A 25,679-nucleotide genomic window follows, 5' to 3' on the forward strand; every position below is an offset into this window, starting at 1 on the left:
TAAATCCTCAGTCCCCAGTGGCTCTATGGGCCCTATACACTAATAGCATTACTGTGGCAGTGTTTGCTGGGATGTGTAGTTCCACATCAGCTGCAGGGCCACATGTTTAATTCCCCTGGAGAACTGCACATTACAATAAATAGGGGCAGATGTATTAAGCCTGGAGAAGTGATAAAACAGTGATAAGTGCAAGGTGATAACGCACCAGCCAATCAGCTTCTAACTGTCAATTTACATATTTGAGCTGATTGGCTGGTGCGTTATCACCTTGCACTTATCACTGTTTTATCACTTCTCCAGGTTTAATACATCTTCCCCATAGTGTGAACAGTACAATAGCAGTCACACAGCGGGAGATGGAGTACCACACATGCCAACATAAGTTCCAGTGCACCCGAGACTGATCAGACAAGGCATGGAACCGGCTGCATCCAGAACAGGCCAGCCCCAGGTCAGCGTGACGCTGTGCGAAGTGAGTCTTCACAGGAGGAGGAGGAGGAGTATGGCAGCCAAACGCCAACAGTATTTCTGCAGCAGGATACATTGGTTTCCACAGGAAAACACCGGGGTGTAGAGTGGCTCCTGATCCAGAGGCACCAACAGGCTAAAGCTTTAGGCTGTCCCAGGATGCATTGGGGCCTCCTCTATAACCGTGCCTCCAGCCACTGTGAGCTCAGTTTCAGTTGGTGCTACAGCAGCAGGTCACCTAACAGGAGGGCTGCACTGGATTTCTTCTCTGGGCTGTCAGCGCTGTATGTCAGGGTGACACTTCAGTGCTGCAGTTCCATCACCTCCCAAGCGGCGTTGCATACTCCTGCGGCTCAGTTCCCTGGTACTTGCGGTGGAGACGCTCCGGCTTTGGGCACCTGGTTCGCGTGGCTGCTACGGGGAGGAGGTAAATGGGTTCCTCAGGCTGGAACTGCCATTAAATTGCGTTCCGTCCGCTACCTAGGGAGACGGGTCGCGGCTCTGGCATGGACACTGTCACCGAGCAGGGATCCCACTAGGCCACCGGGGCGTCTGAGTACAGGTCGGGTGTACTAACACTCCATTTAATAAGACTCACAGTACCCGGGGTGGAAATCCAGCATAGGGGAGGTGGCCTTTGACCTGTAGCCCCTCCCCCGTCCCTGAGCGCCATCTCTGAGCAGAATTCCCCACCCTGGAGCTGCCTCACACTCTTCCTCACTCCCTGACTGAGACGCTGGGCACCATCTTCTGAGCATAGCTGTGGCTGGTCTCCGGGACTGCAGGGTAAGGTCTCCCTTGTAAAGCCGCCTGTCCACAGCGCTGTGACTTTACGAACACTTCAGTATTGTACATGTCTCTATACAGACAGCATTAGTTAAGAAAAAGTGTACCTGTTATAGAATATATTGTACGAGTATTCTAATATATACCTCCGGTCTAGGACCGCACTTTGATTCATACAGTATATTCTAGTCCAGTGCAGCTTTATTGTTTAATAGTTTCTGCATTGCCTGTGACTGTGTGTGCCTGTATCTGCTGTGTGGTTTCACTTTCAGTGTTTCCCAGATATAACTGTCTCTAAATTCTGTGCCCTAATAGGCTAGGTGCGTCTGGGTCTGCTTATATAGTGCGTCACAGTATTTATCCAATACGCATATTCTACTGTGTACTCAGTCACATAATACTGGATTTATTTGCGGGTATCGTTGTTGTTTGCCTGGCTTTATCATACTAAGTCGCTCTGTTGTTGCATATTTACATAATGTTTAACAGAAAGGGCAGTAAATCAGTTGAAGCTCCTGCATCATGCAGAGCATTCTCCAGGGATTTACCAGAAGGGGAAGTTTTGTATGATGGTCTATGTACTATATGTCATTCACCTCCTAGTCAGTCCGCAGGTCCTGTGTCTACTCGTGAACCACCCTGGGCTGCGTTCACTAACCTACAGGGTACTCTGGTAGAACGCCTTACGCCCCCTATGGGACCACCTGTGTCACTACAGCCACATATTGTCCCTATGGTTAATCCACCTTGGCCGGAAGATTTATCTAACCAGCTGCAACAATTATATCAGTCCTTGGCTAGACAGATATCCACCCCAGGTCACACACGTGCTTCTGGGTTATCTAAGCGGGCTGCTTCCTCCTCACAGTCCACATACCTCTCTGATGTGTCATCTGAAGAGGAGGGGGAGCATCCTGTCCTGTCAGACACTAAATCTGGTGTTACTGATGAGGATTCCCCCTTGCAGATTGATGTCACTCTCTTAGTGGTTGCTATTAAACAAATCCTACAAATCACTGATGATGAAGATTCCACTACTATGGCAAAGAAACCTGATCAGTTTAAACGGCAGAAGGTGGTTATAACTCTGTTACCCCATTCTGACCATTTAGTGGACATCGGGCAGGAACCCTGGTCTACTCCAGGGAAGAAATTATCTTTGCTTAAATGGGCCTTGGCTCGCTATCCTCTCCCTGCAGAGTTATGTAGCAAGTGGGAAAATTCACCACCGGTGGATTCTCATGTCACCCGCCTTGTGGTGTCATCCACTCTGCCTGTCACCACTGTCACCTCACTGAAGAAACCAACAGGTAAGCATGTGGAGGGATGCCTGAATTCTATTTACTCCCTGACAGGCGCTGTACATAAGTACACTATTGCTGCCTTTTGGGCTGCAAAAGGTATTGAAGCGTGGGTTCAGGCATTAGAGGAATAGCTGCCCGAGGATATATCTGACACTGCCAGACAGTACCTGTCTCATATTACCACCGCCTCCTATAACATTCAGGACGCGTCCTCGGAGGCTGATGTGTTGGCAGGCAAGGTGTCAACTGCATCTGTCCTGGCTCACCGTATTCTGTGGTTGAGGTTATGGAAGGTGGACCTAGACTCCAAAAAGCCCTTGGAGGTACTCCCCTTTACTGGGGACATTTTGTTTGGGGAAGACCTAAATAAAATTGTGTCTGAACTGGCGGCTGCTATGACTGCTTTTCCCCCTAATACTAATCCTTCTGCACAGAAGGCAAATGGTACCACTTTTCATTCCTATCGCCCACAAGGGAAAGCAAAAGGTCAGGCATACCCGAGACAGTCTCGTGCTTCCAAAACCACTGTCAGGAGTGATACAAAAATATACGTTTAACTATAATGAATCTCATGTGTTTTTTTAACACCAAATACAAAGAACAGAATGAGTAAACATACTGAAGATACGACTAGTTACCCATTACCTGTCAGGTTGCATGCGGACTATACACAATTCATGTTTTTAACTTCATTTGATTATTATACGAGTGCTTTATGTTATATCTTTAGAAAGGTGGTTGGTGTTTGTTATGAATATAATATGGTGTTTTTAATAGGACAAGAAGGGGGAAATATATCCCACATTTTTGGTTCCCCTACTGAGATAATGACACATATACATTTCTCTATCGTCCTAGTGGATGCTGGGGTTCCTGAAAGGACCATGGGGAATAGCGGCTCCGCAGGAGACAGGGCACAAAAAGTAAAGCTTTTTCCGATCAGGTGGTGTGCACTGGCTCCTCCCCCTATGACCCTCCTCCAGACTCCAGTTAGATTTTTGTGCCCGGCCGAGAAGGGTGCAATCTAGGTGGCTCTCCTAAAGAGCTGCTTAGAGAAAGTTTAGCTAGGTTTTTTTATTTTACAGTGATTCCTGCTGGCAACAGGATCACTGCAGCGAGGGACAACTCACCTGCGTGCAGGATGGATTGGTTTCTTGGCTACTGGACATCAAGCTCCAGAGGGACGATCACAGGTACAGCCTGGATGGTCACCGGAGCCACGCCGCCGGCCCCCTTGCAGATGCTGAAATCAGAAGAGGTCCAGAATCGGCGGCTGAAGACTCCTGCAGTCTTCTAAAGGTAGCGCACAGCACTGCAGCTGTGCGCCATTTTCCTCTCAGCACACTTCACACGGCAGTCACTGAGGGTGCAGGGCGCTGGGAGGGGGGCGCCCTGGGAGGCAAATGAGTACCTATAAAGGCTAAAAATACCTCACATATAGCCCTAGAGGCTATATGGAGATATTTAACCCCTGCCTAATTTTTCTAAATAGCGGGAGACGAGCCCGCCGGAAAAGGGGCGGGGCCTATCTCCTCAGCACACGGCGCCATTTCCTCTCACAGCTCCGCTGGTCAGGACGGCTCCCAAGTCTCTCCCCTGCACTGCACTACAGAAACAGGGTAAAACAGAGAGGGGGGGGCACATTTATGGCGATATTTTGATATAACAAAGCAGCTATAAGGGAGCACTTATTATAAGGCTATCCCTGATATATATATAGCGCTTTTGGTGTGTGCTGGCAAACTCTCCCTCTGTCTCCCCAAAGGGCTAGTGGGTCCTGTCTTCGTTAGGAGCATTCCCTGTGTGTCTGCTGTGTGTCGGTACGTGTGTGTCGACATGTATGAGGACGATATTGGTGTGGAGGCGGAGCAATTGCCAAATATGAGGATGTCACCCCCTAGGGAGTCGACACCAGAATGGATGCCTTTATTTATGGAACTACGGGATAGTGTCAACACGCTAAAGCAGTCGTTTGACGACATGAGACGGCCGGACAATCAATTAGTGCCTGTCCAGGCGACTCAAACACCGTCAGGGGCTGTGAAACGCCCTTTGCCTCAGTCGGTCGACACAGACCCAGACACAGGCGATGACTCCAGTGGTGACGGTGACGAATCAACCGTATTTTCCAGTAGGGCCACACGTTATATGATTTTGGCAATGAAGGAGGCGTTACATTTAGCTGATACTACAGGTACCACTAAACAGGGTATTATGTGGGGTATGAAAAAACTACCTATAGTTTTTCCTGAATCAGAAGAACTAAATGACGTGTGTAATGAAGCGTGGGTTGCCCTGATAAAAAGCTGATAATTTCAAAGAAATTATTGGCATTATACCCTTTCCCGCCAGAGGTTAGGGAGCGCTGGGAAACACCTCCTAGGGTGGACAAGGCGCTAACACGCTTATCTAAACAAGTGGCGTTACCCTCTCCTGAGACGGCCGCACTTAAAGATCCATCAGATAGGAGGATGGAAAATATCCAAAAAAGTATATACACACATGCAGGTGTTATACTACGACCAGCTGTAGCGACTGCCTGGATGGGCAGTGCGGGGGTAGTTTGGTCAGAATCCCTGATTGAAAATATTGATACCCTGGACAGGGACAATATTTTACTGTCGTTAGAACAAATAAAGGATGCATTTCTTTATATGCGTGATGCACAGAGGGATATATGCACACTGGCATCACGGGTAAGTGCTATGTCCATTTCGGCCAGAAGAGCTTTATGGACGCGACAGTGGACAGGCGATGCGGATTCAAAACGGCATATGGAAGTTTTGCCGTATAAAGGGGAGGAGTTATTTGGAGTCGGTCTATCAGATTTGGTGGCCACGGCTACAGCCGGGAAATCCACCTTTCTACCTCAAGTCACTCCCCAACAGAAAAAGGCACCGACTTTTCAACCGCAGCCCTTTCGTTCCTTTAAAAATAAGAGAGCAAAGGGCTATTCATATCTGCCACGAGGCAAAGGTCGAGGGAAGAGACAGCAACACGCAGCTCCTTCCCAGGATCAGAAGCCCTCCCCGGCTTCTACAAAAGCCTCAGCATGACGCTGGGGCTTCTCAAGCGGACTCGGGGACCGTGGGGGGTCGTCTCAAAAATTACAGCGCGCAGTGGGCTCACTCGCAAGTAGATCCCTGGATCCTGCAGATAATATCTCAGGGATACAGGTTGGAATTAGAGACAGATCCACCTCGCCGTTTCCTGAAGTCTGCTTTACCAACGTCCCCCTCCGAAAGGGAGACGGTTTTGGAAGCCATTCACAAGCTGTACTCTCAGCAGGTGATAGTCAAGGTACCTCTTCTGCAACAAGGGAAGGGGTATTATTCCACTCTTTTTGTGGTACCGAAGCCGGATGGCTCGGTAAGGCCTATTCTAAATCTGAAGTCCTTGAACCTGTACATAAAGAAGTTCAAGTTCAAAATGGAGTCACTCAGAGCAGTGATAGCGAACCTGGAAGAGGGGGACTTTATGGTATCCTTGGACATCAAGGATGCGTATCTCCACGTTCCAATTTACCCCTCACACCAGGGGTACCTCAGGTTCGTTGTACAAAACTGTCACTATCAGTTTCAGACGCTGCCGTTCGGATTGTCCACGGCACCTCGGATCTTTACAAAGGTAATGGCCGAGCTGATGATTCTTCTTCGAAGAAAAGGCGTATTAATTATCCCATACTTGGACGATCTCCTAATAAGGGCGAGGTCCAGAGAACAGCTTGAGATGGGATTAGCACTGTCTCAAGAAGTGCTAAAACAGCACGGGTGGATTCTGAATATTCCAAAATCCCAGTTAATGCCGACAACTCGTCTGCTGTTCCTAGGGATGATTCTGGACACGGTTCAGAAAAAGGTTTTTCTCCCGGAGGAAAAAGCCAAGGAGTTATCCGAGCTTGTCAGGAACCTCCTAAAACCAGGAAAGGTGTCTGTACATCAATGCACAAGAGTCCTGGGAAAAATGGTGGCTTCTTACGAAGCAATTCCATTCGGCAGATTCCACGCAAGAATTTTCCAAAGGGATCTGTTGAACAAATGGTCAGGGTCGCATCTTCAGATGCACCTGCGGATAACCCTGTCTCCAAGGACAAGGGTGTCTCTTCTGTGGTGGTTGCAGAGTGCTCATCTATTGGAGGGCCGCAGATTCGGCATACAGGATTGGATCCTGGTGACCACGGACGCCAGCCTGAGAGGCTGGGGAGCAGTCACACAAGGAAGAAACTTCCAGGGAGTATGGACGAGCCTGGAAACGTCTCTTCACATAAACATTCTGGAACTAAGAGCAATATACAATGCTCTAAGCCAGGCAGAACCTCTGCTTCAGGGAAAACCGGTGTTGATCCAGTCGGACAACATCACGGCAGTCGCCCATGTGAACAGACAGGGCGGCACAAGAAGCAGGAGTGCAATGGCAGAAGCTGCAAGGATTCTTCGCTGGGCAGAGAATCATGTGATAGCACTGTCAGCAGTGTTCATCCCGGGAGTGGACAACTGGGAAGCAGACTTCCTCAGCAGACACGATCTTCACCCGGGAGAGTGGGGACTTCATCCAGAAGTCTTCCACATGCTGGTAACCCGTTGGGAAAGACCAATGGTGGACATGATGGCGTCTCGCCTCAACAAAAAACTGGACAGGTATTGCGCCAGGTCAAGAGATCCGCAGGCAATAGCTGTGGACGCGCTGGTAACGCCTTGGGTGTACCAGTCGGTGTATGTGTTTCCTCCTCTGCCTCTCATACCAAAAGTATTGAGAATTATACGGCAAAGAGGCGTAAGAACGATACTAGTGGTTCCGGATTGGCCAAGAAGGACTTGGTACCCGGAACTTCAAGAGATGATCACGGAAGATCCGTGGCCTCTACCTCTAAGGAGGGACTTGCTTCAGCAGGGTCCCTGTCTGTTTCAAGACTTACCGCGGCTGCGTTTGACGGCATGGCGGTTGAACGCCGGATCCTAAAGGAAAAAGGCATGCCGGAAGAAGTCATTCCTACTTTGATTAAAGCAAGGAAGGAAGTAACCGTGCAACATTATCACCGAATTTGGCGAAAATATGTTGCGTGGTGCGAAGATCGGAGTGCTCCGACGGAGGAATTTCAACTGGGTCGATTCCTACATTTCCTGCAATCAGGATTGTCAATGGGTCTCAAATTGGGATCTATTAAGGTTCAAATTTCGGCCCTGTCGATTTTCTTTCAAAAAGAATTGGCTTCAGTCCCTGAAGTCCAGACCTTTGTTAAGGGAGTGCTGCATATACAGCCTCCTGTGGTGCCTCCAGTGGCACCGTGGGATCTCAATGTGGTTTTGGATTTCCTAAAATCTCATTGGTTTGAACCACTAAAAAAGGTGGATTTGAAATATCTCACATGGAAAGTGACCATGCTTATAGCCCTGGCTTCTGCCAGGAGAGTGTCAGAATTGGCAGCTTTATCTTACAAAAGCCCATATCAGATTTTCCGTTCGGACAGGGCAGAACTGCGGACTCGTCCGCATTTTCTCCCTAAGGTGGTGTCAGCATTTCATCTGAACCAGCCTATTGTAGTGCCTGCGGCTACAAGTGACTTGGAGGACTCCAAGTTACTGGACGTTGTCAGAGCATTAAAAATATATATTGCAAGGACAGCTGGAGTCAGAAAATCTGACTCGTTGTTTATATTGTATGCACACAACAAGATGGGTGCTCCGGCGTCTAAGCAGACGATTGCTCGTTGGATCTGTAGCACAATCCAACTTGCACATTCTGTGGCAGGCCTGCCACAGCCTAAATCTGTAAAGGCCCACTCCACAAGGAAGGTGGGCTCATCTTGGGCGGCTGCCCGAGGGGTCTCGGCATTACAACTTTGCCGAGCAGCTACGTGGTCAGGGGAGAACACGTTTGTAAAATTTTACAAATTTGATACTCTGGCTAAGGAGGACCTGGAGTTCTCTCATTCGGTGCTGCAGAGTCATCCGCACTCTCCCGCCCGTTTGGGAGCTTTGGTATAATCCCCATGGTCCTTTCAGGAACCCCAGCATCCACTAGGACGATTGAGAAAATAAGATTTTACTTACCGATAAATCTATTTCTCGGAGTCCGTAGTGGATGCTGGGCGCCCATCCCAAGTGCGGATTATCTGCATAAATTGTACATAGTTATTGTTAACTAATTCGGGTTATTGTTGAAGGAAGCCATCTTTCAGAGGCTCCGCTGTTATCATACTGTTAACTGGGTTTAGATCACAAGTTGTACGGTGTGATTGGTGTGGCTGGTATGAGTCTTACCCGGGATTCAAAATCCTCCCTTATTGTGTACGCTCGTCCGGGCACAGTACCTAACTGGAGTCTGGAGGAGGGTCATAGGGGGAGGAGCCAGTGCACACCACCTGATCGGAAAAAGCTTTACTTTTTGTGCCCTGTCTCCTGCGGAGCCGCTATTCCCCATGGTCCTTTCAGGAACCCCAGCATCCACTACGGACTCCGAGAAATAGATTTATCGGTAAGTAAAATCTTATTATCTATTATATTATATATCCATATAATATATCTGTATATACACATAATATATAATATATATGTCATTATCTCAGTAGGGGACCCAAAAATGTGGGATTTTGAATTTTGGATAAGGGATACTCAACCCTGTATATTTAATACAAGGGAAATTATATAAAACAAAGCGTAGTCGGCGGCACTCAGGTAACAAAGAAGACTCAAAGTCGTCAGGTACTTCAAAGTTTTGGTGGTATTTTATTCCACCGTCATCAGGACATATACAAACACAAACAAAACCCCCCCTATTTATCCCCCCATCAGCACACGTGTTCAAAACCGGTGCCAGACGCAGGTGAGTGACGCGTATTGATAACTCCAACACCTGTTTCGTTACCAGGACAATACAAAAATTCAAACCAAATAAAAACAAACAGTATAAAAAATGGCATAATGGCGCAGCAATAGATAGGATAACCTTATTAGCAACATAAACAAATGACTAAAGTTACATTTAGAGAAAATACGGACACCAAACTATGTATTGGTTCTGGGACAACCTGTTGCAGTAAAAGCGTTACTTTACTTTCTTTGAAAAAGTCACGGGTTACGTGACGAAACGCGTCAGGACTCCTCCCCTTTGTTTCTTCACTGAACACCTGCATTCAGGACGTTTCCAGGCCACAGCTACTTCACCTGGCATTTACCCACGGCAGCTACGGGCGGCCCCTAATTGGCTTTACATCCAGCCGCAGGCGTTGTGAGGTCACGATCACCGTCTCCATTACCTTCCATCTCGTCATCTACCGGCGGACGGTGCACGTCCAGGTAGATTGAAAGGAAGTTTCCTTTACAGCTGGGTACCTCAGACGGCGTTTGATTTAGCAGCCACACGCCCGCCGCTCCTCATTGTCTGCACAGCCATAATAAGGTGAATACCAGCAGGTCAATACAACATATCCAGCGGCTGGCTGTTATATTTAAACACGCAACGTACCCTCCTGTTTCACCACCTATTGGGCATTTTCTGGACTTACCCGGGGACGCTCGGGTTCACCAGCCCTTATGGAGAGGTAAATTCATTCATATACAACCCATCCATGCGGGTAATCTCTATTACAGCAATTTTAGCAGCTGTGGCAACAGTGTTCTTAAAAGGATTGCAACATTCTGTTACATTTTTGAACTCTCATAATATCCAGTTCAGTTAAACTTTATTTGGTATTTATTACAGTAATCAAAGCTTAGATTATTCATGTGTTTTTAAAAATTTTTTTGTATTTTATAAATCAAGTACAGAGTATTGTTGTTAATAAATACACATACTGATTATTAAATTCATCTGATTCCTTGGTTGTTATTGAACCCGTGAAAATCTGGTGTGTGGTTCTACATGAGCGCCTCTATTAATTTTTATACTTTTTAGCAATCTGAAGATACAAATGTTAAGGTCCACAACAATCAAATGAGCTTATAACCTCCGGCTCTAAAAAAAACAGTGCAAGCCAAGCGAATCATTTAACCCCTTTGGCGTCAGTGTCTCTAGTTTATGTATCCACCTGAACTCGCATCTCAATAATTTCAGTGACCGATCTCCTCCCCTAGGATTGGGGGGAATATGGTCCATGATACGATGTCTAAGTGACGCGAGGCTGTGACCAGCGGTGGCAGAGTGCCTTGCTATTGGCTGGTCACTATGTCTTGTCTCAATAGCTGCTCTAATTGAAGACCGATGAGCTGTCATGCACTCTCTAAGGGTCATGTTATTAGGTAGACAATAAATTTTGTTGTACAAGTCACCCTATGTCGGATGCTGAATTTTTTTACCACTATATGGATGATAAAATACATCCCCTGCGATTAAATATCGACAGGTGGTACAATTTAAGCATTTAAAGCAGCCATTTTTGGGAGTCAGGAAATGGACTTACTCGCAGACAAGTAACCATCATATAACCATCATATAACTATTGTCTGGTTATATGAGACAGACAAAAACAAAACAAGTGTTTGGAGTTGGAAATATGTCAACATTGGAATGTTTGCATCTTCATATTGAGACAATGGGTTTCACCTTGTGTGTTAATCTATATAATCCATGTTACACATTGTATTTTCTCTGACGTCCTAGTGGATGCTGGGAACTCCGAAAGGACCATGGGGAATAGCAGCTCCGCAGGAGACTGGGCACAACTAAAGAAAGCTTTTAGGTCACCTGGTGTGCACTGGCTCCTCCCACTATGACCCTCCTCCAAGCCTCAGTTAGATTTTGTGCCCGGCCGAGGTTGGATGCACACTAGGGGCTCTCCTGAGCTCCTAGAAAGAAAGTATATGTTAGGTTTTTTATTTTCAGTGAGACCTGCTGGCAACAGACTCACTGCAGCGAGGGACTAAGGGGAGAAGAAGCGAACCTACCTGCTTGCAGCTAGCTTGGGCTTCTTAGGCTACTGGACACCATTAGCTCCAGAGGGACCGACTGCATGGAACTGGCCTTGGTGTTCGGTCCCGGAGCCGCGCCGCCGTCCCCCTTACAGAGCCAGAAGTAAGAAGAGGTCCGGAAAATCGGCGGCAGAAGACATCAGTCTTCACCAAGGTAGCGCACAGCACTGCAGCTGTGCGCCATTGCTCCTCATACACACTTCACACTCCGGTCACTGAGGGTGCAGGGCGCTAGGGGGGGGCGCCCTGAGCAGCAATAAAAAGACCTTGGCTGGCAAAAATACCACAATATATAGCCCCAGAGGCTATATATGTGGTAAATTCCCCTGCCAGAATCCAGAAAAAAGCGGGAGAATAGTCCGCGAAAAAGGGGCGGAGCTATCTCCTTCAGCACACTGGCGCCATTTCTCCCTCACAGCTCCGCTGGAAGGAAGCTCCCTGGCTCTCCCCTGCAGTCTACACTACAGAAAAGGGTAAAAAAGAGAGGGGGGGCACTAAATTTAGGCGCAGTATATATAACAGCAGCTATAGGGGACATAATTCAGTTAGTCCCTGCATTATATAGCGCTCTGGTGTGTGCTGGCATACTCTCACTCTGTCTCCCCAAAGGGCTTTTGTGGGTCCTGTCCTCTGTTAGAGCATTCCCTGTGTGTGTGCGGTGTGTCGGTACGGCTGTGTCGACATGTTTGATGAGGATAATGATGTGGAGGCGGAGCAGATGCATATAGAAGGGATGTCACCCCCTGCGGGGCAGACACCTGAGTGGATGGACTTATGGAAGGAATTGCGTGCACGCGTCGACTCCTTACACAAAAAATTTGACGACATGCCAAATGCGGGACAGCCGGCTTCTCAGCTCGTGCCTGTCCAGGCGTCTCAAAGGCCTTCGGGGGCTCTAAAACGCCCGCTACCTCAGATGGCAGACGCCGATGTCGACACGGATACTGACACCAGAGTCGACGACGATGAGTCTAGTCTAATGTCCACTAAGGCCATTCGTTGCATGATTGAAGCAATGAAAGAGGTGTTACAAATTTCTGATATAAACCCAGGTACCAATAAAAAGGGTATTATGTTTGGGGAGAAAAAACTACCCGTAGTCTTTCCCCCATCAGAAGAATTAAATGAAGTGTGTGAAGAAGCGTGGGCTTTCCCTGATAAAAGATTGGAAATCTCTAAGAAGTTACTAATGGCGTTCCCTTTCCCGCCAGAGGATAGGTCACGTTGGGAGACACCACCGAGGGTGGATAAAGCGCTCACACGTTTGTCTAAAAAGGTGGCACTACCGTCTCCGGATACGGCCGCCCTCAAGGAACCTGCTGATAGAAAGCAGGAGGCTATCCTGAAGTCTGTATATACACACTCAGGCATTATACTTAGACCTGCTATTGCGTCAGCATGGATGTGCAGTGCTGCCGCTGCGTGGTCAGATTCCCTGTCAGAAAATATTGACACCCTAGACAGGGACACTATTCTGCTAACCATAGAGCATATAAAAGACTCAGTCTTATACATGAGAGATGCACAGAGGGAGATCTGCCGGCTGGCAACTAAAATAAGTGCACTGTCCATTTCTGCTAGGAGGGGCTTATGGACTCGCCAGTGGACAGGGGATGCAGATTCAAAAAGGCACATGGAAGTTTTGCCTTATAAGGGTGAGGAGTTATTCGGGGATGGTCTCTCGGACCTAGTTTCCACAGCAACTGCTGGGAAGTCAGCATTTTTACCCCATGTTCCCTCACAGCCTAAAAAGGCGCCGTTTTATCAGGTACAGTCCTTTCGGACTCAGAAAAACAGGTGTGGAAAAGGCGGGTCCTTTCTGTCCAGAGGCAGAGGTAGGGGAAAAAGGCTGCAACAAACAGCAGGTTCCCAGGAGCAAAAGTCCTCCCCCGCTTCTTCCAAGTCCGCCGCATGACGGTGGGGCTCCACAGGCGGAGCCAGGTACGGTGGGGGGCCGCCTCAAAAATTTCAGCGATCAGTGGGCTCGCTCACAGGTGGATCCCTGGATCCTGCAAATAGTATCTCAAGGGTACAAACTGGAATTCGAGGCGTCTCCACCCCACCGGTTCCTAAAATCTGCCTTGCCGACAACTCCCTCAGGCAGGGAGGCTGTGCTAGAGGCAATTCACAAGCTGTATTCCCAGCAGGTGATAGTCAAGGTGCCCCTACTTCAACAAGGACGGGGTTACTATTCCACACTGTTTGTGGTACCGAAACCGGACGGTTCGGTGAGACCCATTTTAAATTTGAAATCCTTGAACACATACATAAAAAAATTCAAGTTCAAGATGGAATCGCTCAGGGCGGTTATTGCAAGCCTGGACGAGGGGGATTACATGGTATCCCTGGACATCAAGGATGCTTACCTGCATGTCCCCATTTACTATCCTCACCAGGAGTACCTCAGATTTGTGGTACAGGATTGCCATTACCAATTCCAGACGCTGCCGTTTGGACTCTCCACGGCACCGAGGGTGTTTACCAAAGTAATGGCGGAAATGATGATACTCCTTCGAAGAAAGGGAGTTTTAATTATCCCGTACTTGGACGATCTCCTAATAAAGGCGAGGTCCAAGGAGCAGTTGTTGGTGGGAGTAGCTACACCAGCACGGTTGGATTCTGAATATTCCAAAATCACAGCTGGTTCCGACGACACGTCTACTGTTCCTGGGTATGATTCTGGACACAGTCCAGAAAAAAGTGTTTCTCCCGAAGGAGAAAGCCAAGGAGCTGTCATCTCTAGTCAGAGACCTCCTGAAACCAAAACAGGTATCGGTGCATCACTGCACGCGGGTCCTGGGAAAGATGGTGGCTTCTTACGAAGCAATTCCTTTCGGCAGGTTCCATGCCAGAATCTTTCAGTGGGACCTGTTGGACAAGTGGTCCGGATCGCATCTTCAGATGCATCGCCTAATAACCCTGTCTCCAAGAACCAGGGTGTCTCTGCTGTGGTGGCTGCAGAGTGCTCATCTTCTAGAGGGCCGCAGATTCGGCATACAGGACTGGGTCCTGGTGACCACGGATGCCAGCCTTCGGGGCTGGGGGGCAGTCACACAGGGAAGAAACTTCCAAGGACTATGGTCGAGTCAGGAGACTTCCCTACACATAAATATTCTGGAACTAAGGGCCATTTACAATGCCCTAAGTCAGGCAAAATCCCTGCTTCTACACCAGCCGGTACTGATCCAGTCAGACAACATCACGGCAGTCGCCCATGTAAATCGACAGGGCGGCACAAGAAGCAGGATGGCAATGGCAGAAGCCACAAGGATTCTCCGATGGGCGGAAAATCACGTACTAGCACTGTCAGCAGTGTTCATTCCGGGAGTGGACAACTGGGAAGCAGACTTTCTCAGCAGGCACGACCTCCACCCGGGAGAGTGGGGACTTCATCCAGAAGTCTTCACGCTGATTGTAAATCGATGGGAACGTCCACAAGTGGACATGATGGCGTCCCGCCTAAACAAAAAACTAGAGAGATATTGCGCCAGGTCAAGGGACCCTCAGGCGATAGCTGTGGACGCTCTGGTGACACCGTGGGTGTACCAGTCAGTTTATGTGTTCCCTCCTCTGCCTCTCATACCAAGGGTACTGAGAATAATAAGAAAACGAGGAGTAAGAACAATACTCGTGGTTCCGGATTGGCCAAGACGAGCGTGGTACCCGGAACTTCAAGAAATGATCTCAGAGGACCCATGGCCTCTGCCGCTCAGACAGGACCTGCTGCAGCAGGGGCCCTGTCTGTTCCAAGACTTACCGCGGCTGCGTTTGACGGCATGGCGGTTGAACGCCGGATCCTGAAGGAAAAGGGCATTCCGGAGGAAGTCATTCCTACGCTGATTAAAGCCAGGAAAGATGTAACTGCAAAGCATTATCACCGCATATGGCGGAAATATGTTGCTTGGTGTGAGGCCAAAAATGCCCCAACAGAGGAATTTCAACTAGGTCGATTTCTGCATTTCTTACAAGCAGGAGTGACTATGGGCCTGAAATTAGGCTCCATTAAGGTACAGATCTCGGCTCTGTCGATTTTCTTCCAGAAAGAACTGGCTTCATGGCCTGAAGTTCAGACGTTTGTGAAGGGAGTGCTGCATATTCAGCCCCCGTTTGTGCCTCCAGTGGCACCTTGGGATCTCAACGTGGTGTTGAGTTTCTTAAAATCACATTGGTTTGAGCCACTTAAAACCGTGGATCTAAAATATCTCACGTGGAAAGTGGTCATGTTATTGGCCTTGGCTTCGGCCAGGCGTGTGTCAGAATTGGCGGCTTTGTCATGTAAAAGCCCTTATCTGATTTTCCATATGGATAGGGCAGAATTGAGGACTCGTCCTCAGTTTCTCCCTAAGGTGGTATCAGCTTTTCACTTGAACCAACCTATTGTGGTGCCTGCGGCTACTAGGGACTTGGAGGATTCCAAGTTGCTGGACGTAGTCAGGGCCTTGAAAATTTATGTTTCCAGGACGGCTGGAGTCAGGAAAACTGACTCGCTATTTATCCTGTATGCACCCAAGAAGCTGGGTGCTCCTGCTTCTAAGCAGACTATTGCTCGCTGGATTTGTAGCACAATTCAGCAGGCGCATTCTGCGGCTGGATTGCCGCATCCTAAATCAGTAAAAGCCCATTCCACAAGGAAGGTGGGCTCATCTTGGGCGGCTGCCCGAGGGGTCTCGGCTTTACAACTTTGCCGAGCTGCTACTTGGTCAGGGGCAAACACGTTTGCAAAATTCTACAAATTTGATACCCTGGCTGAGGAGGACCTGGAGTTCTCTCATTCGGTGCTGCAGAGTCATCCGCACTCTCCCGCCCGTTTGGGAGCTTTGGTATAATCCCCATGGTCCTTTCGGAGTTCCCAGCATCCACTAGGACGTCAGAGAAAAAAAGATTTTACTCACCGGTAAATCTATTTCTCGTAGTCCGTAGTGGATGCTGGGCGCCCGTCCCAAGTGCGGAATGTCTGCAATACTTGTACATAGTTACTGTTAACTAAAGGGTTATTGTTGAGCCATCTGTTGAGAGGCTCAGTTGTTTTTCATACTGTTAAACTGGGTATAGTATCACGAGTTGTACGGTGTGATTGGTGTGGCTGGTAAGAGTCTTACCCGGGATTCAAAATCCTTCCTTATTATGTCAGCTTGTCCGTGCACAGTGTCCTAACTGAGGCTTGGAGGAGGGTCATAGTGGGAGGAGCCAGGGCACACCAGGTGACCTAAAAGCTTTCTTTAGTTGTGCCCAGTCTCCTGCGGAGCCGCTATTCCCCATGGTCCTTTCGGAGTTCCCAGCATCCACTACGGACTACGAGAAATAGATTTACCGGTGAGTAAAATCTTATTTTTATGTTATTTCTAACACTCAAAATTAAGGCAACAGTGCCTCCTACTGTTTCTTAGCATTTATGTATATTTCATAATTTGAACTTTGTACATACAGTGGGGCAAAAAAGTATTTGGACAGCCACCGATTGTGCAAGTTGACCCACTTATAAAGATGAGAGAGGTGTGTAATTTCAATCATAGACTTCGCCTGTGAGAGACAGAATCTGAAAATCACATTGTATGATTGTTACACTATTTATTTGTTTATTCTTGTGGAAAATAAATATTTGGACAATCAGAAAGTTGAACTCGATACTTTGTAATAGAACCTCGGTTGGCAATTACAGAGGTCAGACGTTTCCTGTAGTTCTTGACCAGGGTTGCACACACTGTAGCAGGTATTTTGGCCCACTCTTCCATGCAGATCTTCTCTAGATCTGTCATGTTTTGGGGCTGTCGCCGGGCAACACGAACTTTCAACTCCCTCCACAGATTTTCTATTGGATTGAGGTCTGGAGACTGGCTAGGCCACTCCAGGACCTTGAAATGCTTCTTACGGAGCCACTCCTTAGTTGCCCGGGCAATGTGTTTGGGGTCATTGTCATGCTGGAAGACCCAGCCACGTTCCATCTTAAATGCTGTTACTGAGGGAAGGAGGTTTTTGCCCAAAATCTCACGATACATGGCCCCATTCATCCTCTCCTTAATACGGATCAGTCGTCCTGTCCCCTTTGCAGAAAAGCAGCCCCAAAGCATGATGTTTCCACCTTCATGCTTCACATGGGTATGGTGTTCTTGGGATGCCATTCATCATTCTTCTCCCTCCAAACACGGCGAGTGGAGTTTATACCGAAAAGTTCAATTTTGCTCTCATCTGACCACATTACATTCTCCCAATCCTCCTCTGGATCATCCAGATGGTCACTGTCAAACTTTAGACGGGCCTGGACATGTGCTGGCTTAAGCAGGGGGGCCTTTCGGGCCCTGCAGGATTTCAATCCATGACGACATAGTGTGTTACTAATGGTAACCTTTGTGACTGTGGTCCCACCTCTATTGAAGTCATTGACCAGGTCCCCCCATGTAGTTCTGGCCTGATTCCTCACTGCTCTCAAGATCATTGATACCCCATGAGATGAGATCTTGCATGGAGCCCCAGGTCGAGGGAGATTATCAGTGATCTTGTATTTCTTCTATTTTTTAATAATTGCGCCAACACTTGATCTCTTCTCACCAAGCTGCTTGCCTATTGTCGAGTAGCTCATCCCAGCCTTGTGCGACTCTACAATTTTGTCCATAGTGTACTTAGACAGCTCTCTGATCTTGGCCATGGTGGAGAGGTAGCAGTCTGTTTGAGGGTGTGGACAGGTGTCTTTTATACAGACAACCAGTTCAAACAGGTGCCATTAATACAGGTAACAAGTGGAGGATAGAAGAGCTTCTTAAAGAAGAAATAACAGGTCTGTGAGAACCAGAAATCTTGCTGCTTGGTAGGTGTCCAAATATTTATTTTCCACAAGAATATACAAGTAAATTGTTTACAAATCATACAATGTGATTTCCTATGTTTTTTTTTTCTTTCTTCCACATTCTGTCTCTCACAGTTGTAGTGTACCTATAATGGAAATTACAGACCTCTCTCATCTTTTTAAGTGGGTCAACTTGCACAATCGGTGGCTGTCCAAATACTTTTTTGCCCCACTGTATGTAATAAGCTTACTCAGGAGTTCTCCAGCCTATATAAAATAAAAATTGTCAATGTTAAAGCAGCCTAGACAGCCTGGATGAACATTGACTGCAGAAGTGCCAGGATGATCTGAATATAGCTCAGCCTCTAGACGCAGAGGGCGAGGCTTCCGAGTATGCTGATGTGATTGCTGTATTCAAGTTGTTTGTTGAACTACTTTTCTGGGAATCCACCCATTTGGGTCTCCTTAAACTTAACCCACCTTGTAACAACCACTAAACTAAACAATCTTGGGCAACCTTTCAGCCTGCTTCTAGACAAGACAAGCCTGCTGCATGACAGAGCGGGCTTCCCCCTGGGGTCCCCAGGGTGGAAGGCCGACTTCTGCAGCTCACCCAGGTCTGGTTAAAGACCACTTCAGACACATGGGTGCTGGAAGTTGTCTTTCATGGGTACGCTGTCTCTTTCAAGAGACGTCCTCCTCGGCAGTTTTGCACTACTTTTCTACCTTCGGATCTGTTAAAGGCATAAGCTTTGCAAACAAGTGTCAGTTCTCTCCTGAGTATAGGAGTGGTAGTGCCGGTACCTCTGTCTAAGAGAGGCAGAGGTTATTACTCGACCCTGTTTCTAGTTCCAAAAACAAATGTGTCATTCCGGCCTATACTCCACATCAAATCCCTGAACAAGTTCGTGAGAGTGCCCAGGTTTTGTATGGAAACACTGCGCTCAATTGTACTGGCTATGGAACCCGGAGACTACAGTATATGGTTTCCCTGGATATACAGAATGCATACCTGCATATACCTATTGCCATGTGTCACCAGCACTTTCTGCGGTTTGCTTTGGCAACCTACATTATCAGTTCCAGGCTCTACCATTTGGACTGGCCACGGCTCCTCGGATCTTCACCAAAGTCATGGCCGTGATGACATCCCATCTCCGTCGCCAGGAGATCAGTATCCTGCCGTATCTGGACGACCTGCTGATTCTGGTAAATTCCCACAATGTCCTCAGTCATCTGCAGCTGATGGTAACTTTCCTGCATGCCCACCGTTGGCTTATTGGTTGGAAAAAGTCCTCGCTGGTCCCAGCTCAGAGCATGGGGCACCTGGGGGCACTTCTGAACGCACACAGTCAAAGGCTGTTTCTCTCTCCAGAAAAGGTCCTGATTCTTCAGGACAGGGTAAAATCCTTCTTTTGTCGCCCCAAAGTGTCGATACATTTAGCGATGCAAGTACTTGGCCTGATGGTGTCGGCATTCGACATAGTAGAGTACGCTCAATTTCATTCCGGCCGATTACAGAGGTTAAACCTTTCCGAATGGGACGGCCAACCTCATCGGATCAGATCTAGATGATCACTTTAACTCCGGAGGTTCGTCTGTCGCAGACTTGGTGGCTACAGGACCAGCTATTAAACAGGGGCCGTCCCTTCTGGATCCCGACTGGGTCCTGCTGACAACAGACAGCAGTCTCAGTGGATGGGGTGTGGTGTTGGAGCAACACTCGTTTCAGGGTTGCTGGACCAAGGAGGAATCACTCCTCCCTATAAACATTCTGGAGTTGAGGGTGGTGTACAATGCACTATCTCTCACTCTGCCCCTGGTACAGAACAGACATGTTCAAGTACGGTCAGACATCGCCACCACGGTGGCATACATAAACATCAAGGTGGCAAACGAAGCCACATGGCAATGATGGAAGTGTCAAAAATCCTTTGTTGGGCAGAACGCCATCTGCCAGCCATATCGGCTGTGTTCATACCAAGTGTCCTAAACTGGGAAGTGGATTTCCTCAGTCACCAGGACGTGCATGCCGGAGAATGGAGTCTTCATCCGGAAGTCTTTCAACTCCTAGTGGACAGATGGGGCCTACCAGACGAAGACCTCATGGCGTCTCAATACAATCACAAGGTGCCTATCTTCGGATCAAGGACCAGGGTTTCTCAAGCAGCGTTCATGGACGCACTGGCAATTCCATGGAACTTTTGGCTGCCCTACATGTCACTCCTGCCCAGGGTACTACGGAAGTTCAAACAAGAAGGAAGAATACTACTTCTAGTCGCTCCAGCGTGGCCTCTAAGAAATTGGTTCTCAGACCTGCAGGGTCTGTCGACAGAGAGACTCCATTTACTTCCGCAGCGCCCGTACATTCTCGTACAGGGCCCTTGTCTTTACTTAGACCTGGCTAGACTGACTTTGACGGTGTGGCTTTTGAAGCATCACTCTTGAGGGCCAAAGGATTTTCAGAGGCGGTTATTCAGACTATGTTGAAAGCCCGCAAAGCTGCATCTGCCCGGATTTTTATAGAGCCTGGAATTCTTACTTCACCTGGTGTGCAAATAAGAATTAGGATGCATACAGATTCAGAACATCCAGAATCCTGGCTTTTCTGCAACGAGGCCTTGACCTAGGTCTTCATCTAGCCTCCCTCAAGGTTCACATATCTGTCTTGTCTGTATGGTTTCAGAGGAAAATTGCGTCTATACCTGACGTTTATCCTTTCACTCAGGGCATACTTAGGATTCAGCCTCCCTATGTCCCTCCTGTGGCTCCATGGCATTTGACTGTTGTACTAAAGGGCCCTGCAAGAGTCTCCATTTTGAACCACTTGAGACGGTGGACTTTAAATGGCTCACGGCCAAGGTCCTGTTTTTGCTGGCTATTGCCTCTGCAAGACGGGTATCGGACTTAAGTGTTTTGTCCTGTCGTTCACCCTCTTTGATTTTTCACAGTGACCGGCAGTTCTGCTAACACGATCGGATTATTTGCCTAAGGTGGTGTCACCTTTTCACCTTAACAAAGAGATTGTGGTTCTGGCCTTTATCTCTTCAGGCTTGTCTTCCAAAGAACGGTCTTTGGATGTGGTATGGGCTCTCCGTATTTCTGTGGAGAGGACTGCCTCTATCAGGAGGTCAGATTCCCTTTTTGTACTGTTTGGTTTCCGAATAAGCAAACTTTGGCCAGATGGGTTAGAATGGTGATTGCACAAGCTTATGCGCAGGCTGGGCTTCCAGCTCCTGCTGCTATTCAAGCCTATTCTAGTGGGTCTGTTTTACCTTCTAGGGCGGCCTGCCGTGGCATGTCCGCAAAACAATAATGCAAGGCGGCTACGTGGTCCTCTTTGAACACATTTATTAGGTTCTATGCCTTTGATATTTCCGCCGCCCAGGATGCTTTTTTTGGACGCCGGGTTCTTGTGCCCGCTAAGGCGCGTCCCCTCCCTTGAGGAACTGCTTTAGGACATCCCCGATGTTCTCCTGGGGAAACCAATGTATCCTGCTGCAGAAAAGGAGAGTTATGGTAGACTTGTCATGGTTAACACTCTTTCTGCAAGGTACATTGGGTTCAACAGGGCGCCCACCCTGACGCACCTAGCTTCTATGGGTTTGTATGGCATTAGCCGCTGGTCCTTTCTCCTTTCGAGAGAATGTGGTTCTATGTGACTAACATCTGCCTTCTCTCTTGCCTGCTCCTGCATTTGACTGGTTAACGATACTGAGCTCCAGTGCCTGGAGGTGGGGATAAATAGAGGAGGACCCAGTGCATCCTGGGACAGCCTAAAGCTTTAGCTTGTTGGTGCCTCTGGATCAAGATCCACTCTACACCCCAATGTTTTCCTGTGGAACGCAGAAAGAGAGTTAACAATGGTAAGTCTACCATAACTCTCCTTTTTCTACTTTATTTATTAGTTGCCATCTCTAACCAATGGTTGTGGAATAGATAGGAGACCCGAGGTATTAAGAGGGCTTGAAGTAAGGATATCCGATATTATCCATTTAGACAGAATGGCAAATTAGACCTCATCGAAGCCGGATATATGTCCCACATAGCCCATTCAGTGATAATTCTAAACGGTATTCCCAATTTATCAGCAATATATGATTGTAAAAGTGACCAAAACTTCTGAACATCCGCACAACCCCACATAATTACAATGATATGTGTTTGCTTAAGGTAGATGACATTTGAAGCAATGAGAATCCCTTGAGGTCCTCATAAGAAATCTCAGCGCAGATGTAATATACGAGCGATGCAATAATAGGGTGCGGAGACGAGGCGCAAGCTTTCTAATGATCAATGAGGAAAATCCATTTTCCACTTAGATGAACCTGTGTAGTCTTTTTCTAAGTTATGCGGACGCCTGATGTGGATATGGATAAAATATGTCGAACAACTTATGCTGTGGAAGTGACGCAGAACACCATCTGACACCGTCAGACGCGTGATCCGTATCTGCTTCCACTAATTGCGATAACAGTGTTACTATATAGCTACAGATATATAATAAACAATAGAATGGTTCATTCTGGAAAGGCATCTTCCAAGTGACAATGGGAAAGCGGTTCTAGAGTTTGTCGGCCCACAGTTTGGTAAGGCAGATGGAGACCCTGGGTTCCCGAAGAATCCAGCACATTTGGCGTAGGCGTAGAACTCCCCCTAAAGCCCATGTCATGAGTTAATTGAAGGAAGACTGTAGTACAAGCTGATAAACCCATGTGAGTAATGGACTGCCTCCAAGCAGTACAATCTGATACACCCATGTGAGTACGGGACTGCCCCCAAGCCGTACAATCTGATACACCCATGTGAGTACGGGACTGCCTCCAAGCAGTACAAGCTGATACACCCATGTGAGTACGGGACTGCCTCCAAGCCGTACAAGCTGATACACCCATGTGAGTACGGGACTGCCTCCAAGCAGTACAAGCTGATACACCCATGTGACTACGGGACTGCCTCCAAGCAGTACAAGCTGATACACCCATGTGACTACGGGACTGCCCCCAAGCTGTACAATCTGATACACCCATGTGAGTACGGGACTGCCTCCAAGCAGTACAAGCTGATACACCCATGTGAGTACGGGACTGCCTCCAAGCAGTACAAGCTGATACACCCATGTGAGTACAGGACTGCCTCCAAGCCGTACAAGCTGATACACCCATGTGACTACGGGACTGCCTTCAAGCAGTACAAGCTGATACACCCATGTGAGTACGGGACTGTTTCCAAGCAGTACAAGCTGATACACCCATGTGAGTACGGGACTGCCTCCAAGCCGTACAAGCTGATACACCCATACGAGTACGGGACTGCCTCCGAGCAGTACAAGCTGATACCCCATGTGACTATGGGACTGCCTCCAAGCCGTACAAGCTGATACACCCATGTGACTACGGGACTGCCCCCAAGGATTACAAGCTGATACACCCATGCGAGTACGGGACTGCCTCCAAGCCGTACAAGCAGATACACACATGCGAGTACGGGACTGCCTCCAAGCCGTACAAGCTGATACACCCATGTGAGTACGGGACTGCCCCCAAGCAGTACAAGCTGATACACCTATGTGAGTACGGGATTGCCTCCAAGCCGTACAAGCTGATACACCCATGTGAGTACTGGACTGCCTCCAAGCCGTACAAGCTGATACACCCATGTGAGTACGGGACTGCCTCCAAGCCGTACAAGCTGATACACCCATGTGAGTACTGGACTGCCTCCAAGCCGTACAAGCTGATACACCCATGTGAGTACGGGAATGCCTCCAAGCCGTACAAGCTGATAAACCCATGTGAGTATGGGTCTGCCCCCAAGCAGTACAAGCTGATACACCCATGTGAGTACTGGACTGCCTCCAAGCAGCACAAGCTGATACACCCATGTGAGAACGGGACTGCCTCCAAGCAGTACAAGCTGATAGACCCATGTGAGTACTGGACTGCCTCCAAGCCGTACAAGCTGATACACCCATGTGAGTATGGGTCTGCCCCCAAGCAGTACAAGCTGATAGACCCATGTGAGTACTGGACTGCCTCCAAGCAGTACAAGCTGATACACCCATGTGAGTACTGGACTGCCTCCAAGCAGCACAAGCTGATAGACCCATGTGAGGACTGGACTGCCTCCAAGCAGTACAGGCGGTAGTTGGCATCAGGAAGATAGATGGATGTATAGTACAGTAAGAGACTAGGAAGGGGCACATCAGGGTGATGTCTTTATTATATAGTCGTTAGTTTAGCTTTCTTTTCATGCAGTATATTTTTCTTCTTCCTCTTTTTCTACCTTAAAGGACTGTCTGGTAGATGAATCTGGCTGCTTTACCTCTGGAGCCGGGGCTGATCTGGAACATAAAGCAGTGCTAGAAGCTGGAAATGATGCTGGTATGTGCTATGTAACACATTGTTCATGTTCTGCAGAGACGACAGTTCAGACTCTTCTATAGAATCATAAAGCAGTATATGGTGATAAATGGCATACGAGGCACGCCAGGGCAGCTAATATACATAGTATTATGGTGTAGGTGTGTATAGTTAAACTACAGTCCAAGAGCTCTAAGGCCCATAGGACTGAGATAGATGGACACACGCAGAGGCCTGTAGGATAGAGGGAGATGGACACACAAAGAGACTTGTAGGACAGAGAGAGATGGACACACTGAGGCCTGTAGGACAGAGAGAGCTGGAGAGACACTGAGACCTGTAGGACAGAGAGAGCTGGAGAGACACTGAGACCTGTAGGACAGAGAGAGCTGGAGACACGCTGAGACCTGTAGGACAGAGAGAGCTGGACACACTAAGGTCTGTAGGACAGAGGAAGATGGACACACTGAGGCCTGTAGGACAGAGGGAGATTGACACACTGAGGCCTGTAGGACAGAGAGAGATGGACACGCATTGAGACCTGTAGGACAGAGAGATGGAGACACATTGAGGCCTGTAGGACAGAGGGAGATGGAGACACACACACAGAGGCCTGTAGGACAGAGACAGATGGAGACACACTGGGGTCTGTAGGACAGAGAGAGATGTAGATACCCTGAGACCTGTAGTACAGAGGGAGATGGACACACTGAGGTCTGTAGGACAGAGAGAGATGGAGACACACTGGCCTATAGGACAGAGAGAGCTGGAGATACACAGTGGCCTGTAGGACAACGAGTTGGACACTCACTGAGACCTGTAGGACAGAGATAGATGGACACACTGAGGCCTGTAGGACAGAGAGAGATGGACACGCATTGAGACCTGTAGGACAGAGAGATGGAGACACATTGAGGCCTGTAGGACAGAGGGAGATGGAAACACACAGAGGCCTGTAGGACAGAGAGAGATGGAGACACATTGAGGCCTGTAGGACAGAGAGAGATGGAGACACACAGAGATCTGTAGGACAGAAAGATAGATGGAGACACACTGAGGCCTCTAGGACAGA

General features: G+C 48.2%; 1 protein-coding gene across 1 annotated transcript in view; it reads left to right on the top strand.

The window, feature by feature from the left end:
* The window catches only part of IARS2 (isoleucyl-tRNA synthetase 2, mitochondrial), a 349,183-nt gene that overhangs the window by 122,240 nt on the left and 201,264 nt on the right, over nt 1-25,679 (top strand). Inside the window, exon 10 of the mRNA XM_063919433.1 lies at nt 24,538-24,628. Within this exon, the coding sequence (XP_063775503.1) occupies nt 24,538-24,628 (91 nt within the window). The remainder of the gene's footprint in view (nt 1-24,537; nt 24,629-25,679) is intronic.

Source organism: Pseudophryne corroboree, chromosome 4 (assembly GCF_028390025.1).
Source record: "Pseudophryne corroboree isolate aPseCor3 chromosome 4, aPseCor3.hap2, whole genome shotgun sequence".
NCBI lineage: Eukaryota > Metazoa > Chordata > Amphibia > Anura > Myobatrachidae > Pseudophryne > Pseudophryne corroboree.